Genomic DNA, 24018 nt, shown 5'->3' with positions numbered 1-24018 from the left:
TATATATATATATATATATATATATATATATATATATATATATACATATATATATATATATATATATATATATATATATATATATATATATATATATATATATATATATATATACAGTATATTTACAATTTTTTTAATTGTAATTTTGAAGAATTTATCTGAATGTGCATGAACTATTTCTGTTCAAAATTGTTTGAAATGTCACATGTTAAATGTTTAAATATTAACTGTCAGTTTACTGTACTGTGCCAACTGTACTACTATACGAGTACCTATTTTCTATTGTTTCATTGAAAATAAAACAGCAAAGTCCATTTGGCTGTCATCTGTTTTAATTATGAGACACAATTGTGTCAAAGTCATGATTTTTTATTACATGCTTGAAATAAGAAATGATTACTTTAAAAAAGTAGTTTTATACTTGTGAGTGTTGGTGACACAGCTTTGCAACAGTTGATATTCTAGTTTCAAGCATGTTTTACTCAATATAGGTCATCAAATCTCAGCAACAAGCTGTAATATCTTACTGAGATCATTTAGGACCAAAACCCTTAAAACAAGTAAAACACTCTAACATAAAATCTGCTTAGTGAGAAGAATTATCTTATCAGACAGAAAATAAGCAAGTATCACCCTTATTTGAGATATTAAATCTTACTTAGATTTCAGTTTTTGCAGTGTGCTCCCAGTGTCACCCACACTGGTTTAAATGTAACTTAGATATTGGGCTTCACTATGTAAAGCGCTTTGAGTCACTAGAGAAAAGCGCTATATAAATATAAATCACTTCACCCACACGTAATGCTTTTCACTTGCTCTTTCGTTCATGCAGTCATTTATGATGGCTGCCCCAAAACCATCACTCAGGGGATCTGGTGGCCGCGGACCAAGTTCAACCTGCCTGCAGCAGTGCCCTGCCCCAAAGGCTCTGTGGGTGAGTCCCCACACATTAACAGGTCATGACCTTATGGAGGGGGGAAAAAACAAACACACTTTCTGTTTCGGTTTGCCTTACAGGAGCTGCCATCAGACACTGTGATGTTGAGAGAGGCTGGATGGAACCAGACCTTTACAACTGCACCTCCCCTCCGTTCGTGGAGCTCAATGCTGCTGTATGTTTAGCAGTCAAAAGATATTCATTGTCAATGTCTACCTCAGGGGTCACCAACGCGGTTCCCGCGGGCACCAGGTAGCCCGTAAGGACCAGATGAGTAGCCCGCTGGCCTGTTCTAAAAATAGCTCAAATAGCAGCACTTACCAGTGAGCTGCCTCTATTTTTTAAATTGTATTTATTTACTAGCAAGCTGGTCTCGCTTTGCTCGACATTTTTAATTCTAAGAGGGACAAAACTCAAATAGAATTTAAAAAATCCAAGAAAATATTTTAAAGACTTGGTCTTCACTTGTTTAAATAAATTCATTAATTATTTTACTTTGCTTCTTATAACTTTCAGAAAGACAATTTTAGAGAAAAAATACAACCATAAAAATGATTTTAGGACTTTTAAACACATATACCTTTTTACCTTTTAAATTCCTTCCTCTTCTTTCTTGACAATTTAAATCAATGTTCAAGTAAATTTATTTTTTTTATTGTAAAGAATAATAAATAAATTTTAATTTAATTCTTCATTTTAGCTTCTGTTTTTTCGATGAAGAATATTTGTGAAATATTTCTTATTATGATTAAAATTAAAAAAAAATATTCTGGCTAATCTACAAAATCTGTAAAATCAAATTTAAATCTTATTTCAAAGTCTTTTGAATTTCTTTTACAATTTTTGTTCTGGAAAATCTAGAAGAAATAATGATTTGTCTTTGTTGGAAATATAGCTCGGTCCATCCATCCATCCATCCATTTTCTACCGCTTATTCCCTTTGGGGTCGCTGGAGCCTATCTCAGCTACAATCTGGACAAGTCGCCACCTCATCGCTTGGTCCAATTTGTTATATATTCTAACAAAATGTAGATTGGATTTTAACCTATTTAAAACATGTCATCAAAATTCTAAAATTAATCTTAATCAGGAAAAATTACTAATGATGTTCCATAAATTGTTTTTTTTATTTTTTCAAAAAGATTCGAATTAGCTAGTTTTTCTCTTCTTTTTTTCGGTTGAATTTTGAATTTTAAAGAGTCGAAATTGAAGATAAACTATGTTTCAAAATTTAATAGTCATTTTTTTCGTGTTTTCTCCTCTTTTAAACCGTTCAATTAAGTGTAAATATCATTAATTATTAATAATAACATAGAGTTAAAGGTAAATTGAGCAAATTGGCTATTTCTGGCAATTTATTTAAGTGTGTATCAAACTGGTAGCCCTTCGCATTAATCAGTACCCAAGAAGTAGCTTTTGCTTTCAAAAAGGTTGGTGACCCCTGGTCTACCTGAATACTTAAACATAATATTACATTTGGATTGTTTTTTTTTCATCAAGTTGGACTCGCTTGAACGCAACGAAACTGAGCTCAACACGATAATGGAAAAGAAGCTGGCACACCAGCTCCGTGATGTCACCGAAGCGACAGGCCGCCTTTACGGTAACGACCTGCTGATTGCAGAGCGACTGCTGTCACGCCTCCTGACCTTCGAGACCCAACAAAGTGGCTTTGGACTTACCGCCACTCAGGATGCACACTTTAATGAGGTAAAGGAAGTTCAATGTATGCAAATCACACATACTATGGATTGGAAATTGGTATTTTGTGGTTTATTCTCCAAGCATAGAGGACAAACGTGAGACCAATCTAGCACACCCGCGTTCCCCAGCCCGGTCCAGCTCGGTCTCTCCTCAAACCCCCGGAAGTCCCGTGATCTTCCCTCTGTCCCTCGCCCCCACTCCCTTTGTTTAGACTACTCCGAGTTATCTCTACTCTGACACATTCCAATCTAGAAGGCCGACACATTACTATGAGACTCAAAAGAAGGAAGAATACTAGCTATTCTTTATATGACTATAGGAGTTTAGAAAGAAGTAACACTTAAATATGGATATGATTCTGATCTGCTTCCCACAAGTCCCCTTTAAGATCTTCTAATAAGATCTTTATTACTTGTACAAAACTTTTAAAGCACGCCCCACATTAAAGTAGGTGCTGTTTTTTTTCTTTAAGCAAGCTAGCAATAAAACAACAGCTTATTTACATGGGGGGTGTGCTAGATTGGTCTCACGTTTGTCCTCTAAGCTTGGAGAATAAACCACAAAATACCAATTTCTGCCTGGTGATTGAATATAAACATCAGCTTATGTGCCATAAGAGAATCTGGGAGAGACTAGCAATTTAAATTCCCCATTGGAGGAATGCTGGTCAAACGCAACAGTTACCACATGAACACACTCAAAATGTAAGAAAATCTGCATCCTTTAATATCGGTTTTGATTGCCATGTACCGGGAATTGGTACCGTATTGGTTCAAATGTGATTGGCACCCACTCCTACATCTAATTATACATTTGGTACATCGATATGGATATTATTTAAAAGTGTTTAATAATTTGTAATATTGTGAAGTTAATTATTATATGTATGCAGCGGCGGTCCGTGCGTGTCCCACTTCAAATATCACCTCTCAAAATACCATCATTGATGTCACCACATGACCATTGCTGGAGAAATACTCTACAGCAGGGGTGTCAAACTCAAATACAGAGTGGGCCAAAATTTAAAACTGAACAAAGCCGCGGGCCAAGGTTGAACAAATTAACCTTTTAATAGGGACCCAAACAAGTTTTGCATTGAATATTGAACAAGCAAGGCTTATATAACTTTATAGTGACATGCAAAATCGAGTTCAAATAATAATAATAATAATTAAAAAATATCAATGGCATATCAAATACAATTTAAATAAAAATGGAATGCCTCTTTTCTATTTGCAGCCTTCTGAGGTAAATATCAACATTAACTTTTTCCACAGGCTAATAAATTAGAAAATAAAATAATGAATAAACCAACCATTCAGGACTTTAAACTGCTCAGTTTGCAACACACTGATGTAATCTGATGTGCCCAAGCCAGATACCTGCCATCTTTTCTTGGATGCTAGTTCATTAATGTTGGGGCTCAGGCTTTGAGCTGAGGCAACCTTCATTATCCAACGTAGGTGTTCATCAGTCATTATATCTCGTAGTCCACCCGGACCACAGTCTTGGGGGCGTGCCTTAAAGGCACTGCCTTTAACGTCCTCTACGAGCTGTCGTCACGTCCGCTTTTCATCCATTCTAACAACGTGCCGGCCCAGTCACAAGATATGTGCGGCTTCTGTACGCACACGTACGTGAATGCAAGGCATACTTGATCAACAGCGATACAGGTTACACTGAGGGTGGACTTTAACACTGTTACAAATATGCGCCACACTGTGAATCCACACCAAACAAGAATGACAAACACATTTCGGGAGAACATCTGCACTGTAACACAACATAAACACAACAGAACAAATACCCAGAACCCCTTGCAGCACTAACTCTTCCGGGACGCTACAAAATACACCCCCCGCTACCACAGTGCATTGTAAGTGAACGCATTGTTGATTCTGAAGGCTCCTGGCAGATTTGCTACAGCATGGCAACATAAGCTAGCTGAACTCTGATTGGATACAAACTAAAACTAAAAACAGCAGCACTGGAAGAAGCATAATATGGCATGAAGAGAACATGAATACTTTTAGATATTTAGGGAAAGTAAATTACTTGTATCTTTAATTATGATCATGATTTCTGGTTGTGTTAGGCCAGCAGAGAAGGCCTTGCTGGCCGTGACGGCACACCACTGTATGTATGCATGGATATGTCTCATACTTATAAATAATAAATAAATGCGATTTTTTTTTTTTTTTATATCATACGTCCGCTCACTCTGAATCAATTCATTTAATCGTGACACATTTCCTGCATCTGCATCAGCAGTCGCTTGTCATTTTAATGTGCGAATATATAAACACTAGGGGTGTAATGGTACGTGTATTTGTATTGAACCGTTTCGGTACGGGGGTTCCGGTTCGGTTCGGAGGTGTACCGAACGAGTTTCCACACGGACATATTAAGTAGCGTAACGCACGTTGTGTAAACAATGCACACCGAGGCACAACACACGGCATGCTAGCAGCTAACGGGCTACGATAGACTGACCATACGTCCTCTTTTCACCGGACATGTCCTCTTTTGCGGAGCTGTCAGGGCGGAGTTTCTTAAATGCCTCAAATGTCCGGCATTTTGAGTTAGGGTTGCGTGTATTTTCAATGTACGTTCAGGGTTAAGAAGGGGTTAAAAACAAAACAAATTGTGCGCGCAGCAGCATTGGTGAGGGAGGGGCAGAGACAGAGAGAGCGAGAGAGTTATGATAAACGCGCATGCGTCGCCAGGCTCTGCTTTTTATCCATAGATTTATCACATTTAATTTTTTATTATCTATAGAAGGGGTGTCAAAAGTGTGCCCCGGAGGCCATTTGCAGCCCACAGCTAATGTTTTAAAGGCCCACGGCACATTCTAAAAATAGTATTAAAATAAACAAAAACATAACAAAAGTGAAATAAAAAAGCTTATGCTAGGTTCACACCAACGGCGCTTTGACGGCGCTTTAAAGGGGCGTGCAAAGCGCCGTCAAAGCGTAACAAAGCCTGATTAAAGCGTGAGGGTCCTAATTGATGGTGGGAAAGCTTGTAGTGAAGCGGGACATGCGGCAAGTTCGGCAAAATGTTTTAAACGGTTTTAAAAAATTCTGCGCTCTGTCAAGAATGGAATAAAGCGCCGAGAGCGTATCAAAGGGTGAAAAAGCCTGACAAAGCTCAGCAAAGCTTGACTCAAAGCGTAGGAAAACTTAACAGATCTTGGTTCAAAGCGCGGACCCCAGTCTACAACTACAAATAGGAAGTGACTGTGATATTGACTAGTGACATTGAATATAAAAATTAAAAGAAATGCCTTTTATTATTGTCAACAGGCATAAGAAATGAAAGATAGATATTTATTAAGATGACAAAGAAATAAAAGAAATGAAGATATAAAACATAATAAATAAACATAATATAACGGAAAAAAAAGAGAAATTGAAAAAATAAATGAATATAAAACATAATAAATAATAAACATAATATAACGGAAAAAAAAGAGAAATTGAAAAAATAAATGAATATAAAACATAATAAATAATAAACATAAATTAACGGAAAGAAAAGAGGAATTGAAAAACTAAATGAATATAAAACATAATAAATAATAAACATAATATAACGAAAAAAGAAGAGGAATTGAAAAAATAAATGAATATAAAACATAATAAATAATAAACATAATATAACGAAAAAAGAAGAGAAATTGAAAAAATAAATGAATATAAAACATAATAAATAATAAACATATAACGGGAAAAAAAGAGAAATTGAAAAAATAAATGAATATAAAACATAATAAATAATAAACATAGTATAACGGAAAAAAAGAGAAATTGAAAAAATAAATGAATATAAAACATAATAAATAATAAACATAATATAACGAAAAAAAAGAAATTGAAAAAATAAATGAATATACAAAATGTGTGGAAAACAGTATACTGAGTTTTTCCACATTTTTTTTTACTTATTTGTTTATCATATTTCTCTTTTTTATTACATTATGTGTTTTATCCTGTATATAATAAAACAAAAAGAGAAATCAAATAAATAGATAAATCTAAAAAAATGTGGGGAAAACTTAGTATACTGAATTTTTCACATTTTTTTTAACTTATTTGTTTATCATATGTGTGCGCACGCAATTTATTCATCAAATTCACAAAATGATAATCACAGCATCTTCCAAATTGCACATAATTACATAACAATATCACAATTCAAAGTCATTATTACAAATTAATGTTCATAATGTTCATGACACATTAATTCCAATGCACAACAGAGCTTGATAATCGTGTCAGAGCCTGATTTAAAGCGTCAGGATCGCATCAAAGCATAATAAAGTTCAATAAAGCGTAATAAAACGTATCAAAGCGTGATTTAAAGCGTCATCAAATCGTGAGGAACGGTAATCCGTCCCCCCAAAGCGGCAACTAATTCGTATCAGAGCGTATCAAAGCATAACATTACTTCGGAGATCGGGATATTCGTGGAAAAATTGACAAAAATGACGGCGCTTTGCTCGCCGCTTTAAAGCGCGGCAAACGCCGTTGGTGTGAACCAGGCATTAAAGGTTAAATGTAATTTAGAAAATGTTGCAATGTTGACTAATAAAACAAAGCTGTTTTTTTTTTCTTTCAAACTGTCATTGCTCAAAACATAATATTGTATCAAAATCAATGTTATTATGAGTTATTGACCTATGCAAGGTTCCCATTACTTCACATCAAATATTCCACTTGGAAAAATATTTTTGGTGGAAGATTTAGCACATTTGGTAAATAAATAACCCCAAAATTTATATTTTGTTGTTTTCTTACTGTACCGAAAATGAACCGAACCGTGACCTCTAAACCGAGGCACGTACCGAACCAAAATTTCTGTGTACCGTTACACCCCTAATAAACACGTTATGAAATTCAACACTTGACAATTGGCGCCTGCTGGCATTGTGAACCGTGACGATTGTACCCTCCCCAATCTAAATTTGTTGCATGAAATAATAGATTAAAGAGAGCATTTCTAATCCATGTCAATGCGGTCAATTTGGTGTGATTTGAGGATTACTGCCATTGTAATGATAATGCAAACATGGCGTTGTCAGTAAAGCTCTGTGTCGCAGATGTGCATGCAACAGCAGTTTGGCATGATATACTTCTATGGGCGGTGTTGCTATGGCGATGCACTCATCTAATATTGCAAATGTCATCTTGCCGTATCAACAGAGCCTCATTTTACCCGATATGAGGACGCGGAAATGTAATTCTTCCTCGGCACGATGGAATTTGGGCACACTAACAGACCTTTCAGCCGTGCGATCTTTCTGCAAATATTTCTCCAATTAGAGTGGATGCTTGTTGAAGGCCATCTTCTGCACAAGCTGTGCAGTTTCAGCTCATTTATGAGATTTCATTCCTTATTCATTTTTTAAATTGGAACTGGAATTATTATTTTTCCTTTAAATAACGGCGGATTTTTGGCTGCTTCTTTCCAGCGGCAGCTGTGACTACACTCTGCGTTGCTGAAAGTGGCTAAGTCATTGTTTTGCCTCCACAGACGTGTTGCTATAGAAACCGACAGTAATATAGGATATCTTGTCATCATCTCATCAGTGTCTTCTGTAATTACGGAAGATTTATTCATACACTGAGGCAACACTGCCCTTCTAAGAGCTGGTATATTTCGGTTGTCAAATACATCAGTGCACAAGTGTTCTCCTAAATCTTTATATCTTTATTCTTTTTACACAAACACAGTTAATTGTTTAAGAAACAGAACATTCCTTTCAGAAGGGAACGCTGCCTGCAATAAAACAGTAACAAAAAAATAATCTGAAAATTTGTCCCAAAAAAATAAAAATATATATATATATTTTTTTTTTTACATAAATTAATACAATCATGTGTGCTTACGGACTGTATCCCTGCAGACTGTATTGATCTATATTGATATATAATGTATATATTGTGTTTTTTATGTTGATTTCATTTAGAAAAAAAAAAATATATATATATATATATATTTTTTTTTTTTTTAATTTCTTGTGCGGCCCGGTACCAATCGGTCCGCGGACCGGTACCGGGCCGCAGCCCGGTGGTTGGGGACCACTGCGTTAATGGACACATATTGGATGTCCTGATTCCTCTGTGTAATTCCAGCTCAAGAAATGAAACAATAAAAAAAATATATATATTTTTTTTTTTTTTAACATAAATTAATACAATCATGTGTGCTTCCAGACTGTATCCCTGCAGACTGTATTGATCTATATTGATATATAATGTATATATTGTGTTTTTCATGTTTATTTCATTTTTGAAAAAAAAAAAAAAATTTAATTTCTTGTGCGTTAATGGACACATATTGGATGTCCTGATTCCTCTGTGTAATTCCAGCTCAAGAAATGAAACAATAGAAGGAAGACGCCAGCAGAACAAAAAGGGGTTTTATCATTCGTTCTGCGCTGACAATCATCAGTCCAAAACTGTTTTTATTACCCTAAATGATCGATAGAGACTACAGTTGTCATGGCAACCCAGCTCACATCCCATAGTGAGCAAAAATGAAAACCCACAGGTATCAGGCCTTCCTTTGACTGCAGAGTGATTATATATTTAGAAAAACACCATTTTGATAGATTTGCAGTACTGGAAGTTTAGGTTCAGTAGAAACTCAAATTCAAACGAACTGTTCCGTTGGCTTTCACGTTGTTCTAAATTCGAAAACATTTCTCATCGGAATTATTGGAGTGTAAAAAACCCTCCATTAAGTTATTTTACTCAGTAAGTAACATTTTAATATTTTAAAGGCCTACTGAAACGAAATTTTCTTATTTAACCGGGGATAGCAGATCCATTCTATGTGTCATACTTGATCAATCTGCGATATTGCCATATTTTTGCTGAAAGGATTCGGTAGAGAACATCGGCGATAAAGTTTGCAACTTTTGGTCGCTGATAAAAAAGCCTTGCCTGTACCGGAAGTAGCGTGACGTCACAGGTTGTGGAGCGCCTCACATCTGCACATTGTTTATTTCATCTTACTTAGATTTCAGTTTTTGCAGTGCAAGTGATTACTTTAGCACCATTTTCCACCAGCTGGATTCAAGATTTGTATTTTGAACAATACTTTACCATTCGGGCCTGTCGGATTGACTTTGATTCATTGTAATGTTTTATAGGATCATGTCCTACTGGCTTATGATTGGGTTAAAATGGTCTTACGTGTAACATTTAAGTGTCTCTTGTGGTTCTTTAAAAAATCAAAACATTTTTGGACACAAGCGAGAGGAAAATACCATCGCATTCCTCCCGGTTTCCTTCTTGTCACCCATTTGCAAACATATTCAGCCCACCTTTGTCTTCATTTCCAGTCCATTAGTTTTCCTCCTCCACTGCGCTCAATAGGCTGTCTTACTTGTCTTCTCCCCTGAGCATCGTGAGGCCGCAGAAGTTTATTAGATCTGGTGCTTCTCACACTCTTTCCTACTCTCTGTGGTCTAAAAGGTCTACAAACAAAATCACAATCCCATCAAGACAAAAGGCATTTGTCTGGTCTCATACTTTCTTTAGTCGTCTCAGGTGTCTGCGAACCTTAAGTGACCCTGGAGTAGCTTTATTTTTTTATTTTTAGGGACCGATGTCCCTTCGGGACAGAGTACCCTATTGTATTTCTAGCGTTTTATTATTATACCGCCGCCTCTTTGACCCCCTTAACATGCTTCAAAACCTTGGACACACACATCAGGACTGGCGAAAATTGCGATCTAATCAAAAAACCAAACCCCAAAACTCAAAATTGCCCTCTAGCGCCCCCTAGGAAGAAAACACAGACAAAACTGCCTCTAACTCCCAGTAGGAATGTTGTAGAGACATGAAACAAAAACCTCTATGTAGGTTTCACTTAGACCTGTCAAAACTTGGTCCTTGGGGTTTGTTTTTCCGGAAGGCAACGGAAAATTGGCGCGGGAAAGACGTGAGTGTGAGTACGTGTTTAATATTTCAACTCAAAAAGGTATAAACAAAAGGCGCGCACAATGGCGGAGGTACAAAACTTGGCTAATGAAAACAAAAGACTTTGCACAAAGGCAAAAAACTATAAACATGAAACAAAAACTTACTTGGCATGGGACTGTGAACATGGCATGAAGAAGAGTGATCATAAAGTGTGCAGAGCATAAATGCGATGTCGCCAGGCTGACCAACAGAAAATGAAAAGCTTAAATAACACAGACATGATTAACAACAGGTGCGTGACTCAAAACGTGAAACAGGTGCGTGACATGACAGGTGCAAACGAATGGGTTGCTATGGAAACAAAACAAGGGAGTGAACAACCAGGAACTAAGAAAGTGTCCAAAAAACAAACAGAACATGGCCAAACAAAAACATGATCAACACAGACATGACAAGACCTATATTTCATACACTGACAACCCCCAGCTAAATCAACAGGAAGTTTGCAATTCCCCCTTCAAAACAAAAGTTGAGTAAAAACAGTCACCTTTTTTCAAACATTATCTCCTCTGAGCGCGTTTGTCGTGTCGGCTTCAAATTAGCACAGGAGAGAGATTGAACCCTTCTGATTAAAAGTTGATGAAAGAGTTTTAATTACTGCTCCGGTTTGGATTTTATGAGCCCTCAAAGTCGGTCCCGTCCATCGCTGCTGGCAGCTTTAATTTATTTTGTATTTTTTTGTCCTGTCCAGCTTCTCAGGCAAATCATATAGTAGATGTAGATGCCCATATCGGCTGTTCAGATGTCCTTTACAAAAGAGAAGTGTAGGATACTTCTCTTGTTGCCTTATTTGTATTTTACTTTATTAAATGTATTTATATTATCATTTGGTGCAGCCGGGCCGGAGCAGGAGGGGATAGAAAGAGAAAAAAAAGGAAGACGGAGGGGGGAATTGTGGGGACAAGAGGGGGATAAGACAGAGAGACAAAAACAACAACAACAACAATAGAGCAACATCAGCAAATAGGATATGTACAAATATGATGGTAAAAGTGATAGCAAAGAAGCAGTTAGCGAAATAAATAATAATACAGAAATGACAATGAGCATTATTACACTACAAATGGAGCAATATGAATACCAATAGAAATAGTGCTATTGATAATGAACAATACCAATAATTTACCTTTATTATCAACAATACAGTTGTTCAAATGCAACAATACATATATGTAATGATCACTAGAGATACAAAATAATGCAGAAAAATGGAGGGGAAGAGAAGCAACCTATGTTAACCTTGTAGATTGTTATAGTAACAGTAGGTTAAGCTTTGTCAGTGTGCCATGTGTTATACCCAGTTTACCCTAGGGCAACAACGTTAATATATGTTTGATGAAACGTGATTATGTGCATGAGTGTATGTATGCATATGTACTTGTATATGTACAGTATGTATATATGTATGTTTGTACAGTGAATGTATATGTACAGTATGTGTGTATGTATGTTTGTACAGTGAATGTATATGTATAGTATGTATACGTGTGTGTTTGTACAGTGAATGTATATGTACGTACAGTGTGTGTATATGTGTTTGTACAGTGAATGTATGTGTACATGTATGTGTGTATGTATGTTTGTACAGTGAATGTATATGTACAGTATGTGTATATGTACACTACCGTTCAAAAGTTTGGGGTCACATTGAAATGTCCTTATTTTTGAAGGAAAAGCACTGTACTTTTCAATGAAGATAACTTTAAACTAGTCTTAACTTTAAAGAAATACACTCTATACATTGCTAATGTGGTAAATGACTATTGTAGCTGCAAATGTCTGGTTTTTGGTGCAATATCTACATAGGTGTATAGAGGCCCATTTCCAGCAACTATCACTCCAGTGTTCTAATGGTACAATGTGTTTGCTCATTGGCTCAGAAGGCTAATTGATGATTAGAAAACCCTTGTGCAATCATGTTCACACATCTGAAAACAGTTTAGCTCGTTACAGAAGCTACAAAACTGACCTTCCTTTGAGCAGATTGAGTTTCTGGAGCATCACATTTGTGGGGTCAATTAAACGCTCAAAATGGCCAGAAAAAGAGAACTATCATCTGAAACTCGACAGTCTATTCTTGTTCTTAGAAATGAAGGCTATTCCACAAAATTGTTTGGGTGACCCCAAACTTTTGAACGGTAGTGTGTGTTTGTACAGTATGTGTATATGTACAGTATGTGTATATGTATGTTTGTACAGTATGTGTATATGTATGTTTGTACAGTGAATGTGCGTGTGGATGTACGAACTTTGAGTATGTAGGTATGTACTGTATTTGTGTATGTATGTGGGAGCGTAGGTACATGGAGCAGCTTTATGACAAAAGTTTCTATAAAACAAAGACCATTGTCTTGTTTGCTTTCTTGTTCATTTTTCTTTTCCAACTAAATTATTTTTACTTTTTTTTTTTTTTTTTAGAACATCCTGCGGGGCTGCAGCGTATTGTTGGGTCCCGGAACGGAGGGGCTCTGGCGGGCCCTCGCCCAGGCTCAGAACCACATTCCTGGCGGTCCTTCGGAGCTGACGGAATTGCTGGGACAGTATACGCAGAATCTGGCTCAGAACATGAAGCTCACCTACCTCAACCCTGTGGCACTCGTATCTCCTAATATTGGTGAGTAGAGAGTAACACCTCACGCTAAACATAAGTCACACTTATCATTCACAATCAGTTCATTCAGAGGAACTAATGCTTCCAGAACATGCACAAAGCCTGGAGTAGATACCTACGAAAGCTGCCAAACACACACAACACATCATAGAAAGAGACACTGATGGCTGATGCATGAAATTACTGCAATGCAAGGCTCCAAAGACTCAAAGAAAAGCACACTTTGTTCAGAATTGAATTTGATTAAAAAACACTAAAGTGAATTATATTTATATAGCGCTTTTCTCTACGTCAGCAGACTAATTAGGAGCCTTTGTTTGTTTACTTACTACTAAAAGACAAGTTGTCTTGTATGTTCACTATTTTATTTAAGGACTTAACTGCAATAAGAAACATATGTTTAATGTACCCTAAGATTTTTTTGTTAAAATAAAGCCAATAATGCAATTTTTTTGTGGTCCTCTTTATTTAGAAAAGTACCGAAAAGTATCGGAAAGTATCGAAATAATTTTAGTACCGGTAGTGGTACCAAAATATTGGTATCGTTACAACACTAGTAGAATGTCTGGAGCACAATCGTTCAATATGTCTGGGAACTAGGGCTGCAACTAACGATTAATTTGATAATCGATTAATCTGTCGATTATTACTTCGATTAATCGATTAATAATCGGATAAAAGGGACAAACTACATTTCTATCCTTTACAGTATTTTATTGAAAAAAAACAGCATACTGGCACCATACTTATTTTGATTATTGTTTCTCAGCTGTTTGTATATGTTGCAGTTTATAAATAAAGGTTTATTTAAAATAAAAATAAAAACATTTTTTGTTTTTAAAAAGCTTCTGCGCATGCGCATAGCATAGATCCAACGAATCGATGACTAAATTAATCGGCAACTATTTTTATAATCGATTTAATCGATTAGTTGTTGCAGCCCTACTGGGAACGCGACCGACGTATAATCCTTCATATCACTCGACAATTTTTTTTAACAAAGTATAGGGATCTATTCCATTGCATAATTAGTTTTTTTTGCTGGTATCTGCTTTTTGTAGAAAGATTTGATCCTCTTTTGTGTTCTGATAGTTCGCGCGCTGCTTAGCTTGGTCGACCACCACTGTTTTTTTTACTTCACGGAAGAAGTCGCGTGTCATTCAAATGTAAACTTTACTGTACAGATAAGAACAGCATTTTGTTGCATTAGCTCGTTGTAGTGCAGGATAAAAGAGCAATAATGTGCAGATGTAAATAAATAGATTACTGTACAGATAAATATCTTGCACTTTTGCATATGCATCCACGTTTATGGATGTATGTTATATTGTCTTTATATTCCAGCGAGTTAATCCGTTTTTGGGGGGGATGGTTTGAGTTTGAGTTTGAGGTTGTTGTTTTTTTCGAACATGCAAGCATACAACATGTTACATCACAATTTCCAGTTTCTCTTTTCAACATGTTCGAAAAGGAGTAGGAAGAAGCAGAGCTTATTTAATCCTATCCCTTTTTCTTTTACATAACAGTTGCTGAAACTTTTGTTCACTTCCTGTTCTCAATTTATTCACAATATACTCCATAAGTAATCACAATAAAAATAAATAAATAAATAATACTCGGTGAAGTAAGTTACATTTCATAAGGTGAGATGAGTAAGATTGTTTTGAAAATGAATGGATGGATGAAATAAATTCAGAATGTTTATCATGGTTCTTCTTCTTTGTACTTTGTAAACACTTTATGTTTGAAGAGTTTCTTGAAGTGGATCATATTAGTACATTGTTTGATTGCTTTGCTTAATCCTTTTCATCATTTAATTCCACATACTGATATACTGAAGGTCTTAAGTGTTGTACGTGCGTACAAATGTTTTAAATTACATTTTTCTCTAAGATTAAATTTCTCCTCTTTTTTTGAGAAGAATTGTTGTATATTCTTGGCTAGCAGGTTATAGTTTGCTTTGTGTATCATTTTAGCTGTTTGGAAATTCACTATGTCGTGGAATTTCAGTATTTTTGATTCAATAAATAAAGGGTTTGTATGTTCTCTATATCCAACATTATGTATTATTCTAACTCAGTGGTTCTTAACCTGGGTTCGATCGAACCCTAGGGGTTCGGTGAGTCGGGCTCAGGGGTTCGGCGGAGGTCAAGACACACCCGACTCATCATTGAAACAATGATATTTGTACACATCCATTCTGCAATTGAATCACTGCTCTGCATTTAATATGACATACTGTACATGTAACCGAAAAACTGGCATCATTTAGCTGCCAAGGCTAGCACGCTAAATGACTTACGGGTAACTCAATTGGATATTTGAATGTGTGTGTGTTTGTGCTAACCTTAACTAGCAGTAATTGGACCGCATTCCTGTTGAGTCTCGTAGGGAAATTACACAATTAAAAGCGCTGACGACTGCAGTGCGCAAATAAATTAGACTTAAACATTTCCCTTTGCCAACCTCAAGGCTCACTAGGTTATACAGTACATCTAGATCAGTGGTTCTTAACCTGGGTTCGATGGAACCCTAGGGGTTCGGTGAGTCGGGCTCAGGGGTTCGGCAGAGGTCAAAACACACCCGACTCATCGTGTAAATACAGACTTCTCCCTATCGGCGTATTACGGATACAGCAACAGCTGACTGATTTGCAGGTGTGTAATTTGTTGTGAGTTTATGCACTGTGTTGGTTTTGTTCTTTGAACAAGGTGATGTTCATGCACGGTTCATTTTATGCACCAGTAATAAAACATGGAAACACTTTAGTATGGGGAACATATTCACCATTAATTAGTTGCTTATTAACATGCAAATTAGTAACATATTGGCTCTTAACTAGTCATAATTAAGTACTTATTAATGCCTTATTCGGCATGGCCTTATTATAACCCTAACCCTCTAACCCTGGCCCTAACCAAATACCTCTAAAGTACGTCTTTATTACTTAGAATATGTTCCCCTAGTGTCCAAAAAACTCTAAATTAAGTCTTTGTTACTTAGAATATGTTCCCCTAGTGTCCAAAAAACTCTAAATTAAGTCTTTGTTACTTAGAATATGTTCCCCTAGTGTCCAAAAAACTCTAAATTAAGTCTTTGTTACTAAGAATATGTTCCCCTAGTGTCCAAAAAACTCTAAATTAAGTCTTTGTTACTTAGAATATGTTCCCCATACTAAAGTGTTACCAAAAACATATAACTTTGTCTTGAATTTGAAAAAAAAAACACATTTTATTTTTCACTATAGAAGGGTTCGGTGAGTGCGTATTTGAAACTGGTGGGGTTCGTTACCACCAACAAGGTTAAGAACCACTGTTCTAACTGATCTTTTTTGTAACACCGTTAATGAATGAAGTGTACTTTTGTAGTTATTTCCCTATATTTCTACACAATAACTCAGATATGGTAACACTAGCGAGCAGTAGAGAATATGAAGTGATTGTTGGTCTAGAACAGTGGTTCTTAACCTGGGTTCGATCAAACCCTAGGGCAGGGGTCACCAACCTTTTTGAAACCAAGAGCTACTTCTTGGGTACTGATTATGCGAAGGGCTACCAGTTTGATACACACTTAAATAAATAGCCAGAAATAGCCAATTTGCTCAATTTACCTTTAACTCTATGTTATTATTAATAATTAATGATATTTACACTTAATTGAACGGTTTAAAAGAGGACAAAACACGAAAAAAATGACAATTACATTTTGAAACATAGTTTATCTTCAATTTCGACTCTTTAAAATTCTAAATTCAACCGAAAAAAAGAAGAGAAAAACTAGCTAATTCGAATCTTTTTGAAAAAATTTAAAAAATAATTTATGGAACATCATTAGTAATTTTTCCTGATTAAGATTAATTTTAGAATTTTGATGACATGTTTTAAATAGGTTGAAATCCAATCTACACTTTGTTAGAATATATAACAAATTGGACCAAGCTATATTTCTAACAAAGACAAATCATTATTTCTTCTAGATTTTCCAGAACAAAATTTTTAAAAGAAATTTAAAAGACTTTGAAATAAGATTTAAATTTGATTCTACAGATTTTCTAGATTTGCCAGAATATTTTTTTTGAATTGTAATCATAATAAATTTGAAGAAATATTTCACAAATATTCTTTGTCGAAAAAACAGAAGCTAAAATGAAGAATTAAATTAAAATGTATTTATTCTTTACAATAAAAAAATAAATTTACTTGAACATTGATTTACATTGTCAGGAAAGAAGAGGAAGGAATTTAAAAGGTAAAAAGGTATATGTGTTTAAAAATCCTAAAATCATTTTTAAGGTTGTATTTTTTCTCTAAAATTGTCTTTCTGAAAGTTATAAGAAGCAAAGTAAAAAAATTTATGAATTTATTTAAACAAGTGAAGACCAAGTCTTTAAAATATTTTCTTGGATTTTCAAATTCTATTTGAGTTTTGTCTCTCAGAAGTAAAAATGTCGGGCAAAGCTAGACCAGCTTGCTAGTAAATAAATAAAATTAAAATAATAGACGCTGCTATTTGAGCTATTTTTAGAACAGGCCAGCGGGCTACTCATCTGGTCCTTACGGGCTACCTGGTGCCCGCGGGCACCGCGTTGGTGACCCCTGCCCTAGGGGTTCGGTGAGTCGGCCTCAGGGGTTCGGCGGAGGTCAAGACACACCTGACTCATCGTGTAAATAAAAACTTCTCCCTATCGCCGTTATTATGGATACCCCCAAAGAATGTTCCGTCTAATTTTTCATCTGATTATCAGGTGTGTAATTTGTTGTGAGTTCATGCACTGTGTTGGTTTTGTTCTTTGAACAAGGTGATGTTCATGCACGGTTCATTTTGTGCACCAGTAAAAAAATGTGTAACTTTCTCTTGAATTTGAAAAAGAGAAAAACATTTAATTTTTCCACTAAAGAAGGGTTCTGTGGATGCACATATGAAACTGGTGGGGTTCGGTACCTCCAACAAGGTTAAGAACCACTGGTCTAGAACATGTTTTGCTTTATTCATTTTTGACGTGTTTCTTGCTACTTTATGTTGTATATTTTATACATGAGACTTTCAGTTCAATCTATCATCAATCATTATACCTACAAATGTGGTTTCATTTACTCTTTCAATTTCTATTCCGTCTATTCCGGATGGTTGTTTGATGGTTTGTTGTACTAAACGGACGTCTTACTTGAAAGACTCTGAAGGTGGTGACTCTTCCTTTTGAAGCAATATCGTAATTGGTATCGTCGTCTTTTTCTGCGCTTCAGTGATGAATCTGGACCGAGTGGAGAACCACACCCACGTGCGGCGACGCTTCCCGCGTTACCACACCTCGCTGTTTCGCAGTCAGAACGTCTGGGATCCCTACACCCACGTGGTGCTGCCCCCTGCTGCCCTGGTGCCACAACGACAACAGCAGCAACACAGCTGGAAGGAGAAGGAGCGCAAGGAAAAAGAACTGGAGAAAGAATGTGAGAGTACACACCTAAGAGCACACACTGGCTGGAGAACATACTGAGTATAACTTGTCCTTCTCAGACATCCCTCCTGTTCAAACCCCAGTCAGCATCTCGGCCAATCAGACGAGCGAATACACAGCAGCCAGGCGCACGCTTGCCGCGCCTGAGCCGCCCATCTCTATCGTCATTTTGCTGATCTATCGAAGTCTGGGCGGAGCGCTGCCTCCCAAGTATCACACGGACAGGCGAGGAGTGAGGTGAGGACGACACAGATGCTATAGTAGTATCCCAATCTCATCACGTGGACGTATGAATCAGATACTGTAACCTCATACGCCGTCTTCCAGGCTTCCCAGACACCCCGTGATGAACTCCCCAGTGGTCACCATCTCTGTTTACAACAACCAGACGTTCGTGGGCGGACATTTGGACCAGCCCATCCTACTGGAGTTCAAGCTCCTGGAGACGGCCAATCGCAGCAAGCCGCTGTGTGTCCAATGGAACCACAGCAGCCAGTGAGTACACACCCTACCGACCCAAATATAGGATTTAGTTAAACCAGGGGTGTCCAAACTTTTTCCACTGAGCATGCGGGGGCCATTTTGATAGTTTTCATTTTCAAACCATAACAAAATATATGGATTTTTTGTATTTATTTTACCCTTAGGGGTCCCGGGGACCATAAAGGGTCTCAGTTATTAAAATGTTAAAAATAAGTCTAATTTGTATTATTATTTTTTATTTAACACTTACAGTAAATCTCTATATCAACTTAAAAAAAAAAAGTTTTATGGCTTTTCTGTCAAAAACAACTTTGTTTTTTATAGTAAAACAGAAATATGCAGTATTTAGTAATTAGAGCCCTAAAATATAAATAATGCAGGACACCATTGATTTTAATTATTTCATATTTTTGAGTAATCACAGTGAAAAGATAAATAAAATACCACTAAATATATTTGGGATCCAAAAGGTGCCCCACTCATAAAGTGATACATTTTTATTAGTTTTTTGTTTTTTTTACTTTCATCACTTAAGTTACGAGATCAACTTTAGATATATCCGGCAAATTTTACGTTTGAACTATTATTTTGTTTGTTTTATGCTCTTTTGTCAAAGAAAACTTTGTTTTTATATGGCTACTACACAATATATGCAATATTTACCACATAAAACATTTTAAAGTGAAAAATTTGAACTAATTGGAGCTTTGAAAATAATTCATTATAACATGGATTTTTTTGTCTTTTTTTTTTTTTTTGAGCAGTGGCAAAAAAAGAAAAAGAAAGAAAGACAAAAGAAAAAAAACAGCCTGCATGGCAGCTTTTGTGTCAACATTGCAACTTTTTCTCGTTAGATTTCACCTCATTCCACTTTTTATAAGGTTCTTTTTTATTTTTTGCAATAGCATTTCCAGAATGTGTGGCGGGCCGGGAAACAATTACCTGCGGGCCGCAAATGGCCCCCGGGCCGCACTTTGGACACCCCTGAGTTAAACCATACCCTTGTGTGGTGGTCTGTGGGACCCGTTGTCATTTTTTATTAAAAGAAAAATGATACAATTAATTAATTTTTCAAAGTGAGACTCACTGATGTTGGCTCATTTTCTGTGAAGAACATATATCAGAATACTTATTTAATGACCACACACACACCATACACCCCCCTACACATTTCTATTGCATATAAGATGTCCGGGTCCACTAGTGTGGAAATTGATGTTCTGTGTAACACACACACACACACACACACACACACACAGCAGGCCTAGACAGGAGGAGGACAGAGTGTAGGTACACAGAACATCAGAGGGTCAAATGTGCGAGAAAATGAGAGCAGACAGTGTTGACAAACAATGTTGCAAGCTTGTGTGGGAACCGCAGGTGCAGAAACCCAAAAGAAGAATCCCTGTGGGATGCAGAAACTGGCCGAGAAATTTTCCGTGCAACGTTCATATTGTTGTTACCCAGGCAGCGTTTGTGGGTCTGATGGACCTGTTGCATTTTGTGGCTTTTAATGCCTCACAATCAAAGACTTTTATGTTAAAATACTGAACACATGTTTACCTTATCCCAATAAACATCTGTTCAGTATTTTAACATAAAAGTGTTTGATTGTGAGGCATTAAAAGCCACAAAATGCAACGGGTCCATCAGACCCACAAACGCTGGCTGAGTAACAACAATATGAACATTACACAAGGGTTAAGTGTAAACCAGCAGTCAAAGCTTTTCTTCCTGTCACTCACACACCTGAGAAATGCAGCTCTGGCAAAGAGACACACTGAAAAAAGGGCCTCAAAGATTGTTGGCAAGGTAGCGAATTCATGATGTTGATTTTTAAACAAGGATGATCAATGACATAGCGACTAGCAACTAAGAAGTATGCTATTACTGATACTGAATATTTGAATTAAAAAATTTAATTTTGCCCTTCTTTCTCTAAAACAGACCTGAAAAGTAGGGGGTGTTTTACTGTATATTTGGGTCAATACAGTACAAGAGTTATGGAAGTTTTCTGGTGACTTAATACCCATAAACATCTCTATTGATTTATGACTTTCCTTGCTCGTGGGTGCATCATCACCATCTTGTGCCTGTTGTGCTTCCTCCCTCACTGCAGACATCAAACGACTGTTGAGCAATCATGAAATATTCTGACTTTTTTCCTAATTTACTATTTATTTGAGGGATTTTTCCCAATATGTTTTAATGAAAACCAAAAACAAAGATAGCATTTGTTTGGTTTGTTTTGAATGCCTTTCTTCTTAAAAAGGAGATGTTGTCTTATATTTAGGATTGTCTTATATTTGCATGAATACATTATTCATATTTTAGTATCGTAAAATTACTCAGGGTTTTATGCTGCCAACTCAGATAACGATCATCCCTGAATGAGATCGGCCGATACCGATGACGATACCAAGCACATTTATTAAGTGTACATTTAAAAATATATATATATGGTGTGTATTATGGACAGTTTATCAATATCAACACAATATTTAAAGTCTAAACTAGTTCGTTATTCTCTTTCTTTGTCGTGATATGTTCAGCTTTGTCCTTCAGTGTTAACGATAAAGATAATGTTACTCAAGATACAAAGAAATGCAGTTTATTTGCCAAAATTGAGTTCAATATTATTTTTTAGCTCAGAACAGCGGCACATAATTAGTTGCTAGCGGCTTGTGGTGGTCTAATAAAATACAGTCTCAGCCATAGGAGATAAAATGCAATAATCGGCAATGGCGATCACATACACTCCCGAAAATGGGAGTGTATCGGTGGCAGATGGATCGGTACATCCCTACCTTTATTGGAGTAATGTGGTATACAACCTATTTCAGGGGTGTCAAACTCATTTTAGTTCAGGGGCCGCATGGAAGAAAATCTGTGCACAGGCGGGCCGGACTATTAAAATCATGGCATTAAAGCTATAAAATAAAGACAACTTCAGATTGTTTTCTTTGTCTTACTTTGGCCAAAAATAGAACAAACACATTCTGAAAATATTACGATAAAAATATAGAAAAAAATACCGGCAACGGTAAAGTTTAGATCCATGAAGGAAAGAAGAATGTGAATTAATGTTTATAACTGAATACATTGACATATGCATAAAAATGTGTTTTCTTTTGTTCTATTTTTTTTTATGAATTAAGTAACGTTTTTGACAACTTTTTTCCAAAACACAATATAGAATGTGAGATATAACAGGACAATGCATACATTTATAATTTATTTTCAAAACGGTTACAAAAAAGTGGGACCCCAAAAATTTACTGTGGGACCCCATTTTTTTGACTTGATGGAGTCCCTGGTGTCAGGTTCAAACACTGATGACATCTATTAAACAGGACAAGAGTTGAGTTGAGTTGAGTTGAGTTTGAGTTTAACATGCAAGCAGAAGCAAAGAATCAAACAGAAACAGAATTCAATTTGGCTCAATTTGAGGAGAAACGTCTGGTCTGTACTCTTGCACAGTCTCCAGCACGCTCTGGGGAAAGATTGTAGGCCTCCTCCTTTATTTGGACTTTCCCTGACCACATGGCAACAGCTGCTTCCAAAGGGACGTGGGTCGTAAACAGCGTTGCCTTTGGTTACAGAACGGTTCAAAAGAAAAGGTCGTAAACACTTCACAGAAAAGGTCGTAAAAAAACAGTTCAAAGAAAGGTTCGTAAAAGACTTCAAAAAAGAGGTTCGTAAAAGACTTAAAAAAAGCGGTGTCTGGAATTTGGGCAGATCCTGCCTTTTCTCCGCTTTGTAGTCCTTGGGTTAAAACAATATCTTTCTGTTGATTACAATACATGAAAGAAAACAGAACACTTAGACTTAGACAAACTTTAATGATCCACAAGGGAAATTGTTCCACACAGTAGTTCAGTTACAATGATGGAAAGTGTAAGGATGGAAAGGACAATGCAGGTATAAATAGACTAAATATATCGATATAAAACATAACATATATACGTAATATTTACATAATATATGTACAGTGTATTATATATACAGATATATTATATTATATTATGTCTATATCATATATATAATATATAACAATTACAATATACAATATTACAGTATACCGTATTTTTCGGACTATAAGTCGCAGTTTTTTTCATAGTTTGGCCGGGGGTGCGACTTATACTCAGGAGCGACTTATGTGTGAAATTATTAACACATTACCGTAAAATATCAAATAATATTATTTAGCTCATTCACGTAAGAGACTAGACGTATAAGATTTCATGGGATTTAGCGATTAGGAGTGACAGATTGTTTGGTAAACGTATAGCATGTTCTATATGTTATAGTTATTTGAATGACTCTTACCATAATATGTTACGTTAACATACCAGGCACGTTCTCAGTTGGTTATTTATGCCTCATATAACGTACACTTATTCAGTTGTTCACTATTCTTTATTTATTTTAAATTGCCTTTCAAATGTCTATTCTTGGTGTTGGATTTTATCAAAAGAATTTCCCCAAAAAATGCGACTTATACTCCAGTGCGACTTATATATGTTTTTTTTCCTTCTTTATTATGCATTTTCGGCCGGCGCGACTTATACTCCGGAGCGACTTATACTCTGACAAATACGTTATGTTACAGCTGCAGCATAAAATACAGACTAAATCCAGCAGAAAATAGAAAATAGACATTAAAAACACCTTCATGTTGCTTCCCCCCTACACAGTGGCGTTTTACAAGCCTTCTTCTTGGTAGGTTCAAAGACATGTTTTTGCTTCTCGCTGGGAACTCATTGAAACAGAAAGTTTTTGTGATAACTTAGATAAAATTATTCTAACACCTGGGAACCCATTTTGAAAATTC

The 24018-nt window shown here is 36.1% G+C and overlaps 1 protein-coding gene across 4 annotated transcripts in view; it reads left to right on the top strand.

The window, feature by feature from the left end:
- The window catches only part of celsr3 (cadherin, EGF LAG seven-pass G-type receptor 3), a 218832-nt gene that overhangs the window by 148084 nt on the left and 46730 nt on the right, over positions 1-24018 (top strand). For all 4 annotated transcript variants that reach the window (XM_062054455.1, XM_062054456.1, XM_062054454.1 and 1 more), the window contains 7 exons: positions 833-934; positions 1018-1112; positions 2438-2647; positions 13054-13249; positions 18490-18693; positions 18761-18938; positions 19029-19196. In XM_062054455.1, coding sequence (XP_061910439.1) covers positions 833-934; positions 1018-1112; positions 2438-2647; positions 13054-13249; positions 18490-18693; positions 18761-18938; positions 19029-19196 — 1153 coding nt within the window. The remainder of the gene's footprint in view (positions 1-832; positions 935-1017; positions 1113-2437; positions 2648-13053; positions 13250-18489; positions 18694-18760; positions 18939-19028; positions 19197-24018) is intronic.

Source organism: Entelurus aequoreus, linkage group LG07 (assembly GCF_033978785.1).
Source record: "Entelurus aequoreus isolate RoL-2023_Sb linkage group LG07, RoL_Eaeq_v1.1, whole genome shotgun sequence".
Taxonomy (NCBI): Eukaryota; Metazoa; Chordata; class Actinopteri; order Syngnathiformes; family Syngnathidae; genus Entelurus; species Entelurus aequoreus.
This window is presented reverse-complemented; position numbering and strand designations above follow the sequence as displayed.